This window comes from Rhinolophus hipposideros (genome assembly GCF_964194185.1).
Source record: "Rhinolophus hipposideros genome assembly, chromosome: 11".
Classification (NCBI taxonomy): domain Eukaryota; kingdom Metazoa; phylum Chordata; class Mammalia; order Chiroptera; family Rhinolophidae; genus Rhinolophus; species Rhinolophus hipposideros.
The window spans coordinates 6377600-6398564 of NC_138057.1; the positions used below are offsets into that span (position 1 = coordinate 6377600).

The 20965-nt window shown below is 44.7% G+C and overlaps 1 protein-coding gene across 3 annotated transcripts in view; it reads right to left on the reverse strand.

The window, feature by feature from the left end:
• The window catches only part of FAM120A (family with sequence similarity 120 member A), a 103194-nt gene that overhangs the window by 33011 nt on the left and 49218 nt on the right, over positions 1 to 20965 (reverse strand). For all 3 annotated transcript variants that reach the window (XM_081066536.1, XM_081066535.1, XM_081066534.1), the window contains exons 6-10: positions 18255 to 18352; positions 17733 to 18013; positions 7958 to 8045; positions 5913 to 6140; positions 3184 to 3358 (exon numbers count right to left, since the gene is read on the reverse strand). In XM_081066536.1, coding sequence (XP_080922662.1) covers positions 3184 to 3358; positions 5913 to 6140; positions 7958 to 8045; positions 17733 to 18013; positions 18255 to 18352 — 870 coding nt within the window. The remainder of the gene's footprint in view (positions 1 to 3183; positions 3359 to 5912; positions 6141 to 7957; positions 8046 to 17732; positions 18014 to 18254; positions 18353 to 20965) is intronic.

The window sequence follows — 20965 nt, forward strand, 5'->3', positions numbered from 1 at the left end:
CGGTTCAGCCACAGTCCCTAACCACCCCATCTTTCTAAACAGAAATACCACTCTTATCCAACCTTCAATGGCTCCACTGTGCCTACAGAAAAGTCAAACCCCATGTTCATAAGTCACCCGAGCAGGAAAGACTGCAACGTGTTCAGCACTGACCTTTCGAAGAACCTCGGTAACTACGCACACTCCCACACACCCACACTTTGGGTCTCATTCCAGCAAGGCAAGTTATCTACATCAGTTAGTCATTTACTGTTTTTGTGCCGGCTAGATACTCCTCTAAGAGGGGGACACACAGCAGTAACAGACATAGATCCTACTTACCATTTAAGAAGTATTAAACGTTTAACTATACTTGGCCACTCATAGCCTTGGCCCTCCTCCATGGTGGACGAGCACCCCACTCCAGTGTCACCCCTAAATACAGGCCCTTTTCCTTAGTAACATTTGTCTCCCTTTTCCAAAGCAAACCATGACATATCTTCATTCCAGTTCTTGCCTTCACCAAGAAAGGTGGCCTGAATACAGACCCTATGCGCCCCCACCTTAACCCTAACATCACTCCTCCAGATTTCTCTTCTCTCTGATAAAGTCACCTTCCTCTCCCTACTCAATACTTCCCATTGGCCAAAAGTAACACGACAATAACAAATAACTCCATCTCCGGCCCTGAAAAAGAAGTCAGAGGAGTGGGGAGGGAAGTGGAAGCACGGGGAAAGGATGTCTGCAGAGGTCTCTCTGAAGCTAAGGCCTTCTCCCACTCACCTCAGCCATGTCTGACAAGGAATACTGGTGCGTCTTCCTCCTCCTTTTCTTTGTATCCCCTTGTGCCTCCCCCCACCCCATCCAGAGCCTCACAGAGCCCATCTGAGTCATCCCGACCGTACCACCCTTCTCCCTTCTTCTTTAATCACTCCATCACCACACCCTCTAGCCCCAGTTAGAGCTGGCCTTCTACCGGCAAGCCGGCCCTGGCACTTCTGCGAGACAGTGTTGGGCCCTGCCATGTGGTCTACACACAGCTCTTCACTACAATGTGCCTCTGTCTTGCTTACACTCAGAGGATGCTGGTCCACTTAAATACCCTCCACTGTCCTTGCTTCCTCTACTGTCTGCTAACAGGACAGCCTCTCCCAGGCTAGCACCACCTGCACCACCAGGTACAATAACTGACGAGGAGTGATTGTGCTGCACATCGCCAACTATGCATTCCACAGTGTTTTAAAACTGCAGACCTGTAGCAGGACAGAAGAGACCAAGACTCTTAATTCCTCAGAGTGCCTGCAGCTTACCTGCAACACAGAATTCCCTGAACTGGAGGAGCAAAGACAAAGAAGATGAAAAGGACGCACACTGTCCACTGCTGAGGGTGTGAATAGAGCACAACAGCCATACTCAGCCTGTTCTATGAAGCTGTGAACACTGTAAAGGGGTGCTGTCCCATCCTGGGACCTGAGGGTGTCAGGCTGTGATGATCACTTAAAACTCCTAAGGAGTCTGTTGTATAAAAAAACTAAGTTTTGTGGACACACAAGCCAAAAAGAAAAAAAAAACAAGAAAAGAAAAAAAAATAGCTTTCACCATGAAAGCCCAAAACGGTGTCAATGCATTGAGGACATGGCAGGAAGTGGGGCCAAATGGGGGACCATGCAGCACACAACATTCTAGGCCCAGCAGAGAACCAAGGGGGCCACAGGGCCTTGGCCATTCAGGGCCGGCAGAGAACCAAAGGGTCACAGCTGCAAGGCCAGGGCAGCCCGGGTGGGCCAGCACGGAAAACTGATCGACCCTGTGCAAAATTAAGAAAGGTCCTTCTTTTCTGAGCAAATGAATCACACGGTGTGAGGAAGCAGTGAGAATACGCACGCACATCAGGAACATACTGGGCCTCTGAAAGGTGCCCACTGACAACACTCAGTGTTCACGTGGCGTCTCTGGGCCTGATCTAGGCAGCAGAGTATCAGCCAGAGGAGGCCTGCAGGGCCGGCACCACCTTTTCCAGCTACAGTCACACAAACATCTCAACGCACTCTCACTACAGCTGTCCTCAAGCAAGGGTAGTGACAGATGCTTCATTTTAAAGGCTTACAAAATCAAAATTTTGTTACGGTAATCGGAAATATAAGACAAATCTATGGATCGGAGCGTTTAGCGTCCCTAGAATCTCTCTGGTTTAGTTACAAAGGTTAAGTCCTCTCCCAGACACATCCCTGGGCCAGTCAGCTTCACCCATCTCCCAGGCCTGCTCCGCCCCACCCCCATGCAGGTGATCTGTCACTATATACCCTTAGTTAATAATAAGTAATCTTAAAGTAAGTAATGGTAATCTACAATTTCAATGGTTCATAATATTCTTATTTCAGACTATATGTTTTGGGAAACCTTTTTATATTCCTTACTAAATATATACCGTGTTTCCCCAAAAATAAGACCGCCGGACCATCAGCTCCAATGCGTCTTTTGGAACAAAAATTAATATAAGACCCAGTCTTATATTATATGATATTATATAAGACCCGGTCTTATTTTACTATAATTTTTGCTCCAAAAGACCAGTAGAGCTGATGATCCAGCTAGGTCTTATTTTTGGGGAAACACGGTAGTGACTTTTACATTCCCTACATTAGTAGATAAAATTACCTACAACAGAAAAGCGCAGTTTTCCCAAAATACACTGGCCCACTAGAAGATGAAAAGTGCTTTGACCTCAACATTTCAAACAATATTTTCTGTATTTCCACTTCCCCCTTTCACCCCCGCATCGGCCAGCTGGGGTTTCTGAAGGAAACCATTACACGTGTCCCTTTGCAGCAACACACGAGCCACACAGAAGCGGCAAGTGGAAAGCTGGCGGGCCCTCCCAGGAACACTGGCTCCAGGAGAGCACCCACTGCCGTTACCCTAACTGCGACGTGCTGAGCACAGCAGCGCGGTGATCACCAGGGCCATGTGCAGGTCAGTTTAACGCATAAACCTACAGTTTTATCATTTTATCGAATGACCATCAGCGCTGGGTGTTAGGGAGGAGAAAGGCCGAGGCTGTCCTTTCCTAAGAGCCCAGATGCAGCCTACCTCCTTTCCGGGGGCTCAGGGTGATCTCAGTCACGATCCTTCTAATGCTTGACAAAATGCACAAGAGATTACAAGGTACCGAGGAAAACAAACAATGGATCTTACAGTACATACATTCTGGTGGAAGTCTGTTCTTTCTAAAAGCAAGTCTCTCAGTTTTCTTTCTGCTTTCTGCCAAGCTAAACAGGACTCCGTAAACATACTGACGAACTGGCCTATAGAGCAGGGCGGCAGGAGGCAGGTCTTTGCTGGCTTCATCTTCAATAGAAACAGCAATTTTGATTTCACCCTTTGCATGGAAGAAAGCAGAATAATATTGCACATTTTTCATGTTGAATTTACAATAAACTCAAAGAAATACACTGTATCTCCAGTAAATGACATTGCAATTCTATTCCAAATCAACTGCTTAACAACTTGCCTATATGAAGATGTTTAGGGAGAGTTTATAGAGCAGGTTGTAGTCAAACATATGCTCAAAGAGTCGAAATAAAACCGACATTGTTTTATTTTTAATCTTGAACCAAGAACAACGACAAAAAAAAAAACCACATATATGATCCCAAAGTCTTTGAAACAATCTAGGCAAATAACACCAGACAACAAATAGATTAGAAAATGCTGAGAACTTGCAAATTTTGAGTCATATGTAATGAAATTCATAATTTTCAATGACCTATATGAAATCCAAGAAACAAGTATCCTGAATATAAAATGGTCAAATTCTCTTTACCAAGCTTGTCCATAAAATATTACCACAAAATGACCTAGCTAAGAGAACTCTCTTCGGTGTTACTTATTTGTGTAGTTTTCGGCATGTATCAGGCCTCCACCCCAGTGTACCAATTCGAAAGACTTGTCTCACTGAATGAGAGGTTGTGACAGCCACGAGGGACAGAAAACGAAGGGAGCCCTGTTCTGGTTTGGGTCTGAGGCCAGCATGGCAGGGGCTTCACTGTGGCAGAGAACCATGCTGCCAGGAGACAAACGACTGCTGCGACCATCTGCAAAAATCCTGTGGTCCTATCTTGGATATTTTATGGCATCAAGATACATCTCCAGAGATTCTACAAGGAATTTTGTTTATGTATATTCACAACATAGAAATATATTTGACTTTCAATGTCTATTAAATTTATCCATAGTATATACTCTTTTAATAATAATTTCATAACATTTGCTGTTTCTTTCACACCAATTTAATTTGAAAATTGGCCTTTCTCCTTATTCTTAGTACCTTTATACTCATTAATTAACGTTCTCACCTAGGGAGTATTTACTCCCTCATTATGAGGTTTTGGTAACTCTCTGCATTCCTACGAAGGTTCACCTCACTGCAAATGTCTCAGGGACAATATGACACCAGAGCTGCTCATCTCACAGGAAGCAGCAGGCCTTACAGTCTAAACTTTTCCCTAATACACTGAAAAATTTTAGGTGGCATTTTAAAGTCTGAAAAGACCGTCAGGTTTACTTTTCTCAAGCATAGTGATTTTATCAATATTTATTCACCCTTGAAATCAGTGAGTAATGATGATAAGCAGCTTACAGCACTAGACTGATCTAACTGACCGTCTGATTCAGACCCATCAACGTGGCAGGGCAGAAAGAGTGGGGACCCAGGAACTTGACACCCCAAACAGCCCCACGGGGAAAGGGGGAAATCTTCCCAAAACCTAGGTTTCTTTAAACTTAGCAAAATCCTTTTCCAGCAACACTTAACTTTTCACTTACTCTTATAATTTATGTTGAACCTGAAAAATAAAATGTTTACCTTAACAATCATAATCCGAAAAGTGATACCATACATGCATACCCATATCAGATAACAGATGAGATTCGGAGGCAATTACAATTTAAAAATAAATCAAAGGAGCTGAATAAACAGTACTGGTCTAAATATTCTTCATGTCTTTTCATTTATAAAAGTAAGCAATGTTCAGATTGGTCAGTTAATGGATGAAGTCCAGCTGGGGGTGCTGTGGAACGGGAGTGACTTGTGCATTCACTGCCGCCATTTTACAGACCACATATGGATTGCAGGAAATAGAAAGAAAAGAGTCTGGTTATATATGGTGATATAGATACTGATGAGAACATGTTAACTGATGAGAACATATATATAAAATATACAGTAATAAACCAATTCTGCATGAGAAATCTGGTCCCCAAAGTAACTTGTTAAACTGTGGGTCTGTGATAACAAATACCAACATAAGGACTACAACTCATTGAGGGAATTTAAATACACATAGATCCATTTAAGACACCAAGATTCAAGACCAGTTAATGCCACACTGTATAATTATTTAAACATACATTTAATAAGACTAATAACATGAAATTAGGACACTGTGTAAAAAGATAAATTACATGCTCTATGATGCTACAAATCCTATATTGCATTTTTGGCTTTAAGTGCCACAAAAATTGCACTCAGCGAGGTAATGACAAATCAAAATACACAAAGCGCTCAGCCACTCACAAGGGGTCATTTCTAGGACAGATACTGTATGTGACATTAGAATTAAACCTGACATTACAGCACAAATGTGGTGTAGGAAATTTTGAAATTAGAAATGAAGAGAATAAAATTACAAGTCAGAAAATAATTTGATGTGTCATTAATTAGAAGTTAAAAAATATTTTATACTACACTGAAGGGGAAAATGAGACTTCTCCCAAGTTCTTTTTTTATTGTATTTACAGGTATAAATTTTCATCATTTTTTCTCAACATTTAGAAAGGGGAAAATGAATTTTGTTGCAAACAGTTTGTAAGATAGAAAAACAGTTCTAAAGAAGCAGGCGGCCCTGCACCCCCAGAGTGACCACTGTGCATACCTTCGTCAGGACATGGAAGATGTACGGGTACATCAGCCCCTTCTTGTGCCGGTGCTCGGCCACTCTCAGCACCTCAGGCGCGACAGGGGGCAGGGGTGGGGTGGTAATGTCCATGTGGTTCCTGGTGGGCATGGACAGGAGGCACGGAATTGGCTGGACAGTGCCGATCTGGCTCCCCTTTCCTTCAGCGAGCTGGCTGCCTGAAGAGGCAATGGACGAACCTTCTGCCTATAGAGCAATGGGCAAGAAGGAAAATGGATTCATGTCACGCTGTCTGTCCAGAAGAGACACAATGAACACCTTCACCAAGGCCGAAGGAACACTGACCCACCACTCCCACTTGGACAGGAGTGGATGCCCACATGAGCTTGTGTTGGGGGACGGGAAGCTGGAGGACTGCAGCTCCTCCCTGGGGGGGGTCTAGGGGGTTAACAGTGGCTTTCTGTGTCAGTTAACCCCATGTAGCCAATTCCTGTGTTTTCACTTTCCTTGGAGACCCTACCCTGCCTAAAACCAAGTAGGCATCGTCCTCTCTACAGATGAGGAAACTAATGCTCGGAGAGGGCATGTCATTTGCCCATGGTTACATGACCAGTAACTTGTGGGGCTAGGACTCAAATCTAGGCCTGATTCAGGCCCGCTCTTTAGATACCAGTTATGGTATCTAAAGAATAAACAAAAACCCAAACTCAGACATTCTCTTTGGTCATTATAACGTCCCAAATAATCACACACAGGAAGCAGTTTATCAAAAATTAAAGCAAAAAACCCCAAGCTAATTCCATTAGAAATAATGAGTCATATCTATATATAGTGACACAGAAATCTGTGCTTGGTATAGCATTAGGTGAAAAATATCCACTCTGTAACAACCAACTGCCAAAAAAAGGAATGTAGTAGGTATAAGAACAGGAACGAGAGTGTACACCCAACAACCACCTGTGATGGATTGCCTCAAGGCAGTGGGACCGAGGGAAGGGAAGTTTTCTCTTTATAAACTTTAGCAAAGTCTGAATTGTTTACCAAGAGAAATTATTTGCACAATAAACGTTTTTTTTTTCCCTTCTCACAATAAATGTTGGAAATAATATTGGTTATTGCCTGATTTTGTGCCACCCTAGAGAATATATTAGGTTGGTGCAAAAGTAATTGTGGTTTTTGCAATTATTTTTATCCTTTTAAACTGCAATTACTTTTGCACCAACCTAATACATTTTTCTGTTTTTTAAAAAATATGTGTATTCTTTACAATGCAATGTAATTAAGAGCTTAATTTTATCTTTTAAAACACAAAGTGCCAAAATGGGTCTTAAGAATAACTCATGGATAATTCACAAGTATTTTCTGTACTCCCCGTTCTACAGAACACAGACATAATCCACTGAAAATTAGAAAGTGTTCTGTAAACAGTAGGCATCCACGAAGCTTTATAGGATAATATTATCATTCAACAGTGAGAGTATTTCAGAGTTTTAAATGGATTTCTGGTATTTTGCCCTTGTACATAAACAAGCTCTTCCAACCAGAGACCTGTTCATCTGAGTGATGGTATATGGGGACAGACGTGGCTCTGCAGTTAAAAAGATATTTCTAAAGATCACTATTAACAGGTAGAATCAGAAAACAGGGAGAAATGGAATTATAGTTTATTTTCATTTTTACTGTATACATCCCAGGTGCTTTCTCAATCCCAACAAAGACCCTGTAAGAGCAGAGCTCTGGAAGGCTCTAAGTGCTTGACCAGACTACATAGGCAGCAGACAGGGGTGGATTTCCACCGGGCCCCCACCCTGCCCTGTGCAAAGAGAGCAGGCAAGTGGCAGGGCCCTGGGATCACTCCTTCTCCTGCCCCCACCATATCTGTGGGTCCCCCTTACCCCAGCCAATGTCTGTGATTCCCTTTTCTCAACCCCTGCCAATGTCTGCATTACTTGTATTTAATAACATGCTTAAAGAGAGAGAGAACGTTTTACTTTCAAACAGTCCCTACCACCACATGCTGAAAGAGCCAGAACTTGAGAGACTAAAAGGTGTGGACCTACTACCTTTGTTTGGTCTCCTGGGTCTCCCCGCGCTTGAGGCTCCGAGTGGCTTCCTGTCTTCTCCCAGCCAATTTTGTTCCCACTGATATGGCTGAACAAAAAATAAACACGATTACTGTTAGTGTTGACCACTTTTCACCCATGCTCATGATAACAAGGACCCATGTTACAGACTCGAGGACACCTTGGTGCTTTACTAATGATCTCACCCCCCTCGACAAACTATCTCCACAGAGAACCCTACACAGGAGCACTCTCTACCTACTCCAAACGGGTAGGTGATAACCATTTACTGTGGAAAAGAAAACATCCAGCAACTAACCTATGCCAACTACTCAGCTTAAAGATGGTCTAGGGTGTGCCAATGCCACGGGGTACAAAAGACACAAATGCAGCCTTGCTTTTAAGGAGCTCAGTAATCTTGGAATATTATCAGGCAGTAGAAGATTAAATGTTACCTGAATCACATTAGGCATAATTTATAAATTCATGTAAGGTATTCCATGTCAAGTGACAACGCACAGGGCGTCCAGCCTGCTTGTGCGAAGGGCACGGTAGGGAGCTAAGGCTTAGGTGAGACACAAGGCGGAGTCAGGGCAGAGGGCACCTTCCAGGCCCAGGGAGAGGGAATGGGTGTGTGAGCTCAGACAACAGGGACTTAACTGAACCTTATTTGGGGATGGCTTTATTTGGTATAGTAGTAAAAACAGGGTGGGGAAAAGAGATGGGAAGATAAGGGAGTACGTAAAGGACCAGAATGAGGTATTTCAATCAGTATTTTCTAAAAACTGTGGGTTTGACCCATTAGCAGCCTGGGAAAACAATTTAGTGGGTTTAACCAGCATTTTGTAAACACTGAAATGGAACGGAATGCAGTGAATGTGGTATGAATGGTATTATTTCATGAATTCTTTATTCATTTATGCATTATAGACCACAACGTAAGACAGTTTACTGCAGTGCCGGGCAAGCATTGTTCTGGAGGAAGCAGGGAGCCTGGAGGGGCCTGAACAGGGACCAGGCCCCAAGCGTGTGCTGCAACCCCCGCAGACAGGACAGTACAGCTGTGAGGCAGCCAGGGCGCCTCCGGGCACTCGCCCTTCACTCATCCCTCTCCTGCAGGCACCACGCCAAAGCATACCCTACAACCAGTGCCGAACGCACGCATGCCAGCACAGAGCTGTCCACTGGCTTGCCTTTCCTGACTGATCCACTTGACAGATGGAGAGATTTTAAGACCCGCTAATCCTATCTTCCAATTCACATTTTAGCTCTACTATCAAAAACCCCCACACAAACAAAAAAAAACCCAAAACCCTGCAGAAAGGAGTGATTAGAAGACTGTCCCATCTTAAGCCAAGAATTGTGTCCACATTGTGGTATCTTAGAGCCTTTCTGCAGCTCCTCGATCCCAGTCATGGAATGGGACAGCAGGATGGGACACCCAGGGTGCCCCCACATGAAATGGGGGTAGCCCAGCTGCCATCACTCCACGTCCAGGCTCCCAGTCTTCAGTAAGGACTCAGAGAAACCACTGCTCTGTCCATGTTTGCTACTCATATGATTGATTTCAGGCTACAATTTTACAAAACTAGAGGAAACACTAGTGATGAGGAGGAAGCATCCCAAAAAATGGAAGTATTCTAACAGCAGTGATCAGTAGTTCTGTTTAAAATCAAAGAGAAAAATAGCTACTATACGGGTGAAAGGTTCAGGAAATGAATCGTAGTCAATTATTCACTGATTATATACCAGTCAGGACACGAATCACTAAACTCATTATGTGGTAAGTGTGCCACAGCCTGTGAAATAGGGCAACAGAGGGTGAAGAACCTTGTCACACACACGTCCAGACTGAGTATTCTAAGACATGGAGAAGAGAGGCTAGCAACTCTGAAGTAATGCAGGATGTGGTATACACAGACCTGCTCATGTACTTTTTCAGAAAAATGTCCGTGACATTTATGCAGTGAAATTTTACAACCAATTACTCGGATACTTACAAGTTTTATAAAGAGCTATGATTATTACTTGTATTTTTTTTGTAATTTTTTTTTGTAATTTTAAACATGTTTAAACATGCTTTAAAATTGTTTTAAACAATTTTAAACATTTTTAAACATTTTAAACATTTCAGTATAATATGGCTACAAAAAATGCACTAGTCCCAGTGAACAGCGTAACACGTGCCCAGGCACGGAACACACCACAGAAGCAACCAGGGATGCAGGGCTGACACGCTGCAGCCCTTCCTTGGTCCACTCCAGTGACTTCCTTCCTCAAGGACAATGTTATTCTGATTTCCAACTGCAGCAAAGATGCCTTTACCTGGTTTTGAATACCATATAAATGGAATCATACAACTGTACACTTTTCATGTCTGGTGGCTTTCGCTCACAGTGCTGGTTCAGACTTCTTGCTGTACGCATCCCGTCATAGGAGAACCCCACGACAGGGTCCAATCCAGCCCTGCAGGAGAGCCCAGGTGCCCGTCCGTGGCACACTTAGTACTTTCGGTCATTCTCATGTTAGCATCTGCAAGGGAAGGCAGTGACCCTCAGCAATTCTGACGTGCACGTCTCTGATAATGATGAAGATAAGCACCTCTGTCTCCATGGGTGACATCATTGTGGTGTGCCTGTTCAAATATTCTTCATATTTTCTACATGATTCTCCTTACAGACTTACAGGAAGTCATTACCTGTTCTGGATACAAGTTCTTTGTCAGGTATACCGATTACAATTATCTTCCACGCTCTGTTGGATTGCTACCCCTACCACTTCATGGCAGACTCAAGTTTTCATACATGACGCCTCTTCCTGAAGATCTTAGATGCAAAGTCATCTTAGTGCAGTCTTCCCTGACCAGCCCCCACCCCTCCATCCCTGCTACTTTCATTGCTGTTTCCTTTATGGTTCGTATCACTTTGTGACTATTTGTAATTATTGTCTGTTTTCATAATTAATTATAAACTCTGTGACGATAAGACCGTATAGCCACCATCGAGCAGGTACCCACTACTGCACGGACAAACCACATTAACTGTAGCCTAAAGGTATTATGGCAAAGAAGGCATAAACCTGGCTTCTCTGTTATGTGACATAAAGCACAACCAAGGAATGCTCATTCATCTTGCAGTACCCCAGGTGTGACAACCCTCGTGACTGATCTGCCCCAGGGTCTCTGGAGTCTTTCGATGAGCAAGCACATAAGCACATGGGACAGTGCAGCGGGGAGACCCTGCTTGCTACCCAAGTAGAAAGCCTGTCCCATGTAAGATCACACAGAACTTACATTTACAAATCTTAGCTTTGTTCTAAACAGATTATCAAGCTAAAAATGTCATAATCTAGATGCTCATATGACCTTCTAATAGTCATACTATAACTTTTAAAATTCTGCCTGAAAAGCATCTTGACAATAGCCATTGTTTAAAGTCCAGAATATTTCAGTAGGAAAACTATATTGCTTTACAACTTAAGAAAACAAAATTTTGAATATGACAAATGCCTTCCCTTGAAAAACAGATGGATTAGAGATTTCTGAATATTTCTACATACAGTTCATTCTACACGACTGCTCACACATCAGTCATACTTGGAACTACTTACACAGATATGTTTCATCAGCCATGCCTGGGGGACCTGTTGAGACCCACAGGGGGACACAGGAAGTGGGTGGCCAGGGCAGGAAGCCTATAGGAACTCTCTGTGGAATTCTCCTGTACACCTCAAGGCACAACTCACTGCTGATAAAATTCAGGCTCAGAGAGAAGAAACCCCTTCACAGCTACAGCAACAGTGAGTGACTCAGACCCTGACCCACAATTCCAGACGTGACCACATGCTGTTACAAGGAAAAGCCAGCCTCAGGATAGATTTCACGGACACGTTCAATGCAGCTGACAATCAATAGAAAAGAACGATCCTCACAGCACAGGAATAGGGCTGGGAGAAAGGCCAGCACCACACATCTGGGCTCTGTGGACTCTGAGAGGTGCGGCAAGGCCTCAACTCATTCCAGGACACTTGGGGCTTTTTCTGCAGTAAAGTGGGTTGAAGAGAGCAAACTGTCCTAACCACTGAATTCTCTCCTGCACGTTTTTCTAGACAGCAGGCTGTGATGCCAGGAAGGAAATGAACCGGTATACATTCATGCTGAGTAAAAGTGTCTGACCAGTCACAGTGACTTCTCACTCCTGTCTCCACTGCCACGGGTGTGACTTGCCTTGATGGAGCAGAAAAGGAAGAAAGAGCTGACCACAGCTGACTTGTCAATTAGAAAGGAAGAACACAAAGGCAAATAAAACCAAAAGGGAAGAAAACAACATGAAAGGAAAGTAAAAGATCAAATCCACAGCAACAATATCTAGTGTGTGTAAGGTCACATGTATGGTCCAACTGAGTGAACCTGACGTTCAATAAGCGTGCGTACATTTTCATTTCTGTCTGCTCTCCAACTGGGGAATGGAATGGGGACTCGACTCACAGCTGTTCTCATTCAACAGCTCACCCCACCCCCACCAGAGTTTTGACAGAGTGGCCCGTACTATAGAGCATGAAGGTCTGAGCTCCCTGGTGAGGGAAGTCCCATGTCATATATGCAAACACCTTGTAGGTACAGTCTCGGCAGGCTCCGAATTAAGCTAGCACGACACATTTGGGTTCTTTCATAAAAAGTCAGGAAAAGATCAAGTACTGGTCTCGAATGACTTCCTACGTAAGTCAGCCAGGGCTTCTCTCCCAAGTTAGTCAGGACTCCTCCCACCGTCAGGGCTCCACCCACCACCAGGGCTCCTCCCACCGTCAGGCCTCCACCCACCACCAGGGCTCCTCCCACCGTCACGGCTCCTCCCACCGTCAGGGCTCCACCCACCGTCAGGGCTCCTCCCACCGTCAGGCCTCCACCCACCACCAGAGCTCCTCCCACCGTACTACTGGCTGGTGCCGCCCCTTCCCCGCCCACCAGGGATGGTTCAGAGTCAGAGAAGCTTTATATAAATTGCTTACATGGATCAGCGGATGGCTACAACACATACAGGCACAGTGATTATTAATTTTTGCCAACACATACAAGTCATTCAAAATCATTCCTAGGAGATGTTAGAAATCTTACCTTGTGTCAAAAAGTGAAAATATAAATGTAAAGTTACTATTTGGCACAATAGTGTAACAATCAGAAAGAAAAAACCTGCAGTTGTATTTAGCCTGGGACCAGGTACCTCAGGGCAGGTAAAACGTAAATCAGAATATATACTTTCATAGTAGAGTAAGCATGAAAAAGGAAGAAAAGAAAAAAGGCAAGTTGCTGTCCCTAAGATCCCAGTATTGTAAAACCAATGTTAGTTATACAGTGAAAAATAAGGTGTTTGAATATTCACCAATGTTTTGAAAATAGTTGTATCTCTAGATGTGGGATCATGGGGGATTTCCTATGTTGTGTTTTCTAATGTTTCAATTCTATAACTTTGAATGAGATGGTAATTAGAAAAAAGATAAAGAACTAAAATCTTCAAATTAGCAACCTCAATTCTAAAAGCCAATCAATCTATGAAAATAATATAAAATAAACACCTCCAGAAGGATCCAATTATAATTCTTAATTCAACAAAAATAGGATCACAAACATTTGGCAAAGGCCAGCAAGGAAGAGAAGAAAAACAAGAACACTGCTTTTTTAAAAAAAATTTTAACCAAGAACAGAGCAAGAAGTATACATTGATTGTACCCTAAGTAAAAGAATAGGAGAAACAATTATTTAGTTAGAAAGCAGCACCTTTCTTACTTGCTTCAAAACAACTGTCATGGGTCTGGAATGACTGCCCAGGTACTGGTCTAGTCCTCAGAGCGAGAGCTGGAGGCTGCAATTCTGCAAGTGAAGGGACAGCTCCAGTGGCACCCAAGCAGGTCATCTCAACCCTGGTGGGGACACCCGACTCGCCCCAGCTGTGCGCAGGCGGCCTCTTGCAGCTCTAGACTCCTTGTCCAGCAAAGATACCTGCAAACTCCCCAGGGACATGTGTCCACTTCAAGACAGCAACAAACCAGGATGTCCATTCCAGCAGTGTGGTGGGAAAGACACCTGAACACTCCCAGCTGAAGAAGGTAAAATGCTGGGTAAGATATTTAAAAAGGGGCGGTGGGGGGAGATCCAGGACATGGCCTGCCCAGCATACACACACACGTGTACATACATATGTATATATCCGCACACACATAGTGAAGGTGCTACTGTCTGAACCCAAAGACCAGCCAGGAGGCACATTCACAGCCAGCTGTCATCTGAGCACGTGCTGTTTCACAAGACACCTGAGCATGACTTTGTTTCATATCAGAACATTCTTTGGAGTTGGGACACACACACCTCTACTTTTGCCCACGTGGCTGCCATGCATCCCACGCCCACCTTTGAGCTCTAATGGTGCTCACCTTCCGGGGAGTGCAGACACCACCAGCGCAGAGGACCTGTCAGAAGAGCCAAGACCTCGTGTCCCACCAACTACCATTTTCCCCACTGAACTTTATCTTCAAAAATAAATGTCTGCCGATTCCATAGGTTTCAAAAAGGTATCTTATGTTTTACATTTCATTCTTTTGATTTTCTTCGTGAACAAGGACAACACCCTTTCATATTTTCTTGACCACCCGTGTTTCCTCTGTGAACTGCATGTTTATATTCTTTGCCATTTAAAACACTTATCTTTTTAATTTGTAGGAAGCTTTTCTGTGGTGGGGAGGGGACTGTTCCATCACCATCAGCACTGTCCTTTAAAAAAAGTCATTGATTTTCTGTTGGGGAAACCACTCATTTTGTAGACTCCTCAACATTCTGGTATTGTTTACCAACCTGTGGGAAATATGGTGGAGGGAATGCAAATGCCTGAGGACATCGAACAGGGAAAGGCGATGAGGGCTGACTGATGGGGAGGGACACACCCAGGGATGGTGGCATGCCCCCTCCTCTGATGTTGCACAAGTCAAAGGTGTAAGTACAGCAACTACAAACATTTCTACAGTCAATCAGCAGAAGCTGTTAGGACCGGAGATGAGTCTGTTAGAGTCCGACTGGAGTCATTTCCAAGCAAAATGGCCCCACCACCCAGTCAGTTTTCTATCCCAAGGACAATGACACCCAGTTCAGAGCAAACTCATTTCTAAAGAAACAGTACACTCTCTCCAGCCCCAGGGCGTTCTAAGCAAATGTTGTAGATGTTCCACGTCACACTGAGAATAGAGTCAGACTGGACTCTATGCAGCCTCCACCTCACGTGACCTACTGCTGGTCAGGCCTCCCCTTCTTCCACCCTGCATACGTCTGGCTCCGTTCCCCACTGCCACAGCTCAAATCTTGCCTCTCCGGAAGTGCTCCCACCTCCAGTTCCTCTCCTCTGGGATTTTCTCTGTACACTCACCACTGAGGCTACTCACTTCTTTGTAGCCGCCTGTACCATACCTTGTCTGTACTGCCCTCCGCCCGTGCTCACTGGTACACAGCAAGTGCTCAAGTGTCGCTTGGCTGAATGGATGGACTTCTTTCCCTCAAGACCACCCTGAGAGCATGCTGTAGGTGCAGGGGTGTCAATTCACGTCCAAACCAAAAGTTACCATCTCCTGACTTATTGTTCCCACGGTTTTGAACTAAAAGAACGACATACTGTCCTACGCATGGTCTCAAGTAGACACACACAACTCCTTCAACAGGCTAGAACCCTCATCCTGAAATTAAGACCATAGCCCCTCTTGGCATCCTGCCACAAGCAAAGGACGTCTGTGACGAAGGCCGATCCCAGGTCGGCCTATGACACCAAAGTCTCAGGTACAAGCACTCTATTCTATTTCCTTGTTCTTCCCTTCTTCCTCTCAATTTTAACCCTTCTGTCTCTCATTTGCTGTAATAAATAGGGAAGCAGATTCAAGGAAATTAAGACCCTGCTAAGCCACACAACCTGACTCAGTCTTTCGACTCCCGGCTACAGACATGCTCCATGCACTTCTCATCTCGGGGAGGGCAAGATGCCCACACGCACCCTACACTGAGTCCACCTTTCAGAGGCCCTTCCACAAAACACAGTGAAAACACCAGCTGGGAGTGTTGTGGACAAGTGCGTGACAGAAGTGAGAGAGGTAACTGAAAGCGAGGACAGCTCTAGAGAAGGTGAGGCTGACCAGGACCTTTGGGAACAGGGAAGAGCTAAATCTGCCCGCACCACAGAAGGAAGAAAGGGGCTCTCAGGGAATCTTACTCACCTCAAGTTCAATTCACCTCCTAACAGAGCAGTGTGCCAAATCATGTGGGCACTCGCTTCACCTATGAACCCCTACCTGAAGGAACAGGGTCGCCACCAGCCCGCCCCAAGCCACGCCTCTGCTGGCATCCACACGCATCACCACACAGGACTCTGAGCCAGAGTACATGCTTCTGTTTCGTGTCTTATTTCTGCCTGTGTTTCAGGTCTGGGAAGAATGATTCTCATTCAGGTGAACCTGTACTATCCAGATACCTTGATCTTGCTGACAAGAGCTGGTTTTTAAAAGAAAACTCATGGTGCCTTAGAATTCCAGAGTGGAAGGAGTTCTGAGACACCTATCAGCTATTCTCAGACTGCTAGGCACTGAAGAGTCACCGGGCGCTCATTTACGCACGCAGATTTCTGAGCCCCAGCTCAGAGATTCTAACTCAGTAGATCTTAAATGCATTTTCTTTCCAGAAGGTTAATTTAAAAGTTTGAATGTTATGAGTTTTCATTTCATTTTAGAATTTTAGGATCACGTATAATTCTATGCATTTTATACTTCTTTGATTCAGAGATCACACAATCCTTGGATGGTAGCAAATTCCTTGGTAACTGCTGGCTGAGGTCAGCAGGCATTAGTGGCTATTTTACAAATGGGGGGAGAAAAGAAGGGCAAAAGAGGAAAAACCATCAGTGAAAAGTGACACATCCAGTAAGAACTTGCAGGAAGACTGGAAACGGCCTCAGATTTCTTACAGCAGAAATATTACTAGAGTAGCTAAGTAGCTAGCCCTGGGCATGTGCCCCGTGAACTAGAGTTCAAACCCAGGAAAAGAAAACGCAGATGTAAAGGAAAGACGCTTTCTTTTCCTGTTTTCTTTTCTTTTACTGGAATCAGATTTCTTGACACATATGGTGATTTAATGAGAGGAAGAGGAAGACTGTGCATTTAAGACTTCCTCGTTCAGATTCTAACAAATTACTTATTTGCAAATTCATCTACTTAGGAAGACACGTTGTTGAAAATACTCCTCTCTGGAAGAACTCCAGCCTGGGTCTGGCAGATTTCTAGTGTTTTGATTATAGTCCCATGAGCTGTTGAGTTGGGATTTGAGTTGCTGAACTCAGGAAGAGAGGAGATTCAGAGTTCCTGAAAGTCACAGGCATCTAACTTAAAATGCTTTCCAGGGTAGCGGTCGGGCGGAAACAGCAAGAGAAATCAGAGAGAGAGTTAGGCTCAATAGCACTTGACCAGACAGCTTCACCACGTTTGGTGGTCGTACAGACCAATTTTCCTAAAACTCTTACCCCAGCAGAGGAGCGGCCGAGGCCACGGGCAGGCAGAACAGACTTTTACCCTGGAAGCCCTGTGGAAATGGCTGATGACCACCCCCCTCTGCTCTATGTCTGAGGAGCCCCACGCCCGTCAGAGTCACCCTCACCCACCTGCCATAAGCTGCATCTCTGAGCACAACACTCGGTGCTACGGGCCAGTCAGCCAGCTTTCCCAGGGACTAGAGCTACACAAGAAACCCACCACTCACTTTGAAGCTCCTCCACTGCCTTCATCATTGTCTGAAGATGATGACGTAGAAGAACCCGGAAAGTACGCTGAGTCCACGTGATTGGGGCTACCGCTCGGAGCTGGGTTGATCGGGGAGGACCGTTCATACAGTGGAGTATGTTTTCCTTCATGAGGAATGTTACTGTAGTTGTTCTGCTCAGTCAGATTCTTTCCACTTGTTTCCAAAGTAAGGGCCGGCTCAGCGAGGCTGTACGGGTGTGGACCCTGACCCGGAGTGCCTGGGCTGGGCCCCTGTGGAGCCTGAAACATAGGGCAGAGGTCACACGTGCACAAGCTGCCTGCAGGACCCGGCTCCTGTCAGCATACTTGGTCTCAGCTAAGTTTTAACTCAACACACACTGGCACCTGTTTCACATACCAATTCAAGAGCCAAAGACATTATTTTAGTGTTCATTAAGATCTGATGCGTATGCAGCTGTCAAGGCCAGCTGTCCCTCAGGCAGGACAGGGCGGCTGTGGGAGGAAGGAGGAAAGGCCTTACCATGGGCTTGGCTTGCAGAGAGGTCTGTGGAATGTTGAGCATCTGGGGGGGAGCATACGGCGGCACTATCCCAGGCATTCCAAATGGATTTGGTCTGGCTGTTTCGTCAACATGGAGAGAAAGCAATAAAACACCTGTGAGCGGAGGACACTTCACACCACGGTGGCTAGCAGTGTCCCATCTGGCCTGTACCTCTCAGGTGCCAGGACACCATGGGTCCCATTTCTCAGAAACCTTTAGAAATTTGTTTAACATTAAAGAAGACTTAATTTTATGGTAGTGAATTTTATACACTGGGGCTAGAATTGTAACTTCCAAGAATTTTCAGTTAACTTCTGGTAGTGTTTTTGCTTTTGTTGGGTTCCTTAAACGCCTGGTCTGTCCATCTTTAACTGGACAGGCGTTCTTGACCAACTGGTCTCTGCTCACTGCTGACAAAACTCGATCCCTGTGGTACTGTAGCACTACGGAATGCAATAGGGCCATAACAGTTCCCCTTTTATTCGTGAAGCGATAGAATTTTTCTATTTAAACTCAACCTAGGGTCTTAGTTACTAGCAAGCTTTTACATATAAAAAGTGAAGAGCGGTCGTTGCTGCCTGTACTTTTGGTTTTTCACTGGCAGCAAAACTACAATCAGGTGACACATTTTAACATGCATTATAGGATTGGTAACGTGGGATTCTGCATTCTCCCAGAACATGACTTTTTAAACCTGTTCTGATGTATGCTGGCATTTGCTCCCGTTATTCTCATCTGTCACAGTGAAGGACAGAACAGAAGCCATATGGAGAAGCGGCTGCACACACAATGTCAGGAGTGGGTCTTGCATCCGCTTTATGACGTAATATAGAGCAGCCAACCCAGCCAGTGGCCCACACACCTCACGTCCACAACCCTCGCTCACCCTGCAGGTCTGAGGACAGGTGGCCGGGTGCAGCCAGCTGTACAAAGTCAGCCGAGTGATCGGCACCCAGACGAGGGATGGGTGTGGCCTGATGCCAACACCACTTCAAAGCATCAGGAATTAATTACAGTGGGACCTCGGTTTTCGAACATCTCCGTTGACGAACACTTCAGTTTACGAACGCCATAAATTTTATGGATCTATGGTATCATTAGATAGTAAAATTTATGCTGAATTTGCAATTTTAGGGGTTGGTTTTAAAGGCCTGGAATGGATTAATCCATTGTGCATTACTTTCTATGGGAAACTGTGCCTCAGTTTTCAAATGTTTCAGAACTTGAACAGTCTTCTGGAACGGATTACGTTCGAAAACCGAGGTACCACTGTATTTGCTAATGAAATATAACAGGCAGGAGACTTCTCAAGGCTTTGTTCATACGCTGAACACCTAGGTATGGGGTGCTATGCGAGGTCACCGTGAGGACAGGCCTGGGGGCACCATGAGCCCTGAGATGCAGAGAAAACACACACTGTGAAAACACACAACAGAGCTCACTGGAGCCCTCTTGGCTACACAGTCTCTTCCTTAGGTTTTTTTTTTTTTTTTAATAGAATAAAATCAAACCTAAACATACCTGAACACCAATGTTCTTTACCAGAAGAAGTATTAATATTTCTCCAACCTCAGAATCTGAGCAACACCAGGTGAGAATCACACAACCTACCATGCCAACTTGCCAAGATAAAGAAACACATTTAACTAAACATAATAATCAAGTACCCCAATAAAGTTCTCTGAAAGAGAACTCCCACTGCCGCCTAACCCGGGGGACCCTGTGCTAATTCAGTCCTGGTGGACCCAGGAGGGCACACACCCCATCCAGGAGAGCGGGACAATTGTTAACTTCTTCCCACCCACGAGGACTGATGAGCGTCAGAAGCCACAGTCCCTTGGAAGAGCCCATGTCCAAGTGCCTCCCATTCAATCTCAAAGATGCCCTAGTCATATGACTCTCCCACCCCCCACCCCTCAGGAAGGGAAAGCTCAGCCCAGCTTCCACCTCCCACCTAACAGAGCCGACTGTGGGGCAGTAGCTGGGGAGGGTTATTTTGGCACACATGCACGTGGGGCTGGCAGCACACACCCAATCACTCACCCACTCTCGCAACCACACACATGAGACATTCCTGATCAAATAGTAAGTCTGTAAGATCCAAACCTCTGAGTGTGAGAGCCAACAGGTAACTATTACAGTCACCTCTCGGGTGATTCTGAGTCGTGACCAGATTTTAGACCAAGGTTATCATGAAATCCATTCAAGCTCTAATGTATTTAAATCACTATAAAAAATCTAGTTTGCAATTTCTTGCAGCTGACCTACCACACTTAACTTCTCAGTAATATATACGGAAAGGAAATCAATTACGCACCCTCACCATTCAAATGAAGATGAGCGTTTTAGTTTCACTCTATTTTTGGCCATTATATGCTATGAACTTCCTGAAGAGCACAAACTTTCCTTAAAACCAAAAAGCCCACACTATATTATAAGTTAAAAGCAATGCTTTCCAAGGAAAGGACATTTTCTAAAATCACCTGGCAACCACTGACCTCAAATAAACCTTTGAGAATCCACAGAGCTGGTTACTATTCTATCATAACCTAGTCCAACAAGAGAATTAATTTGTCTACATTTCTCTGAAGGCTGCAGAAATGCCTGACGAGCCAGGGCCTGTCCTGTCGCTGCGTACTGCATGCCTCCTCGTAAATCAGTTCTTGTTCTCAAAGTCCTCGGGCAGCAAA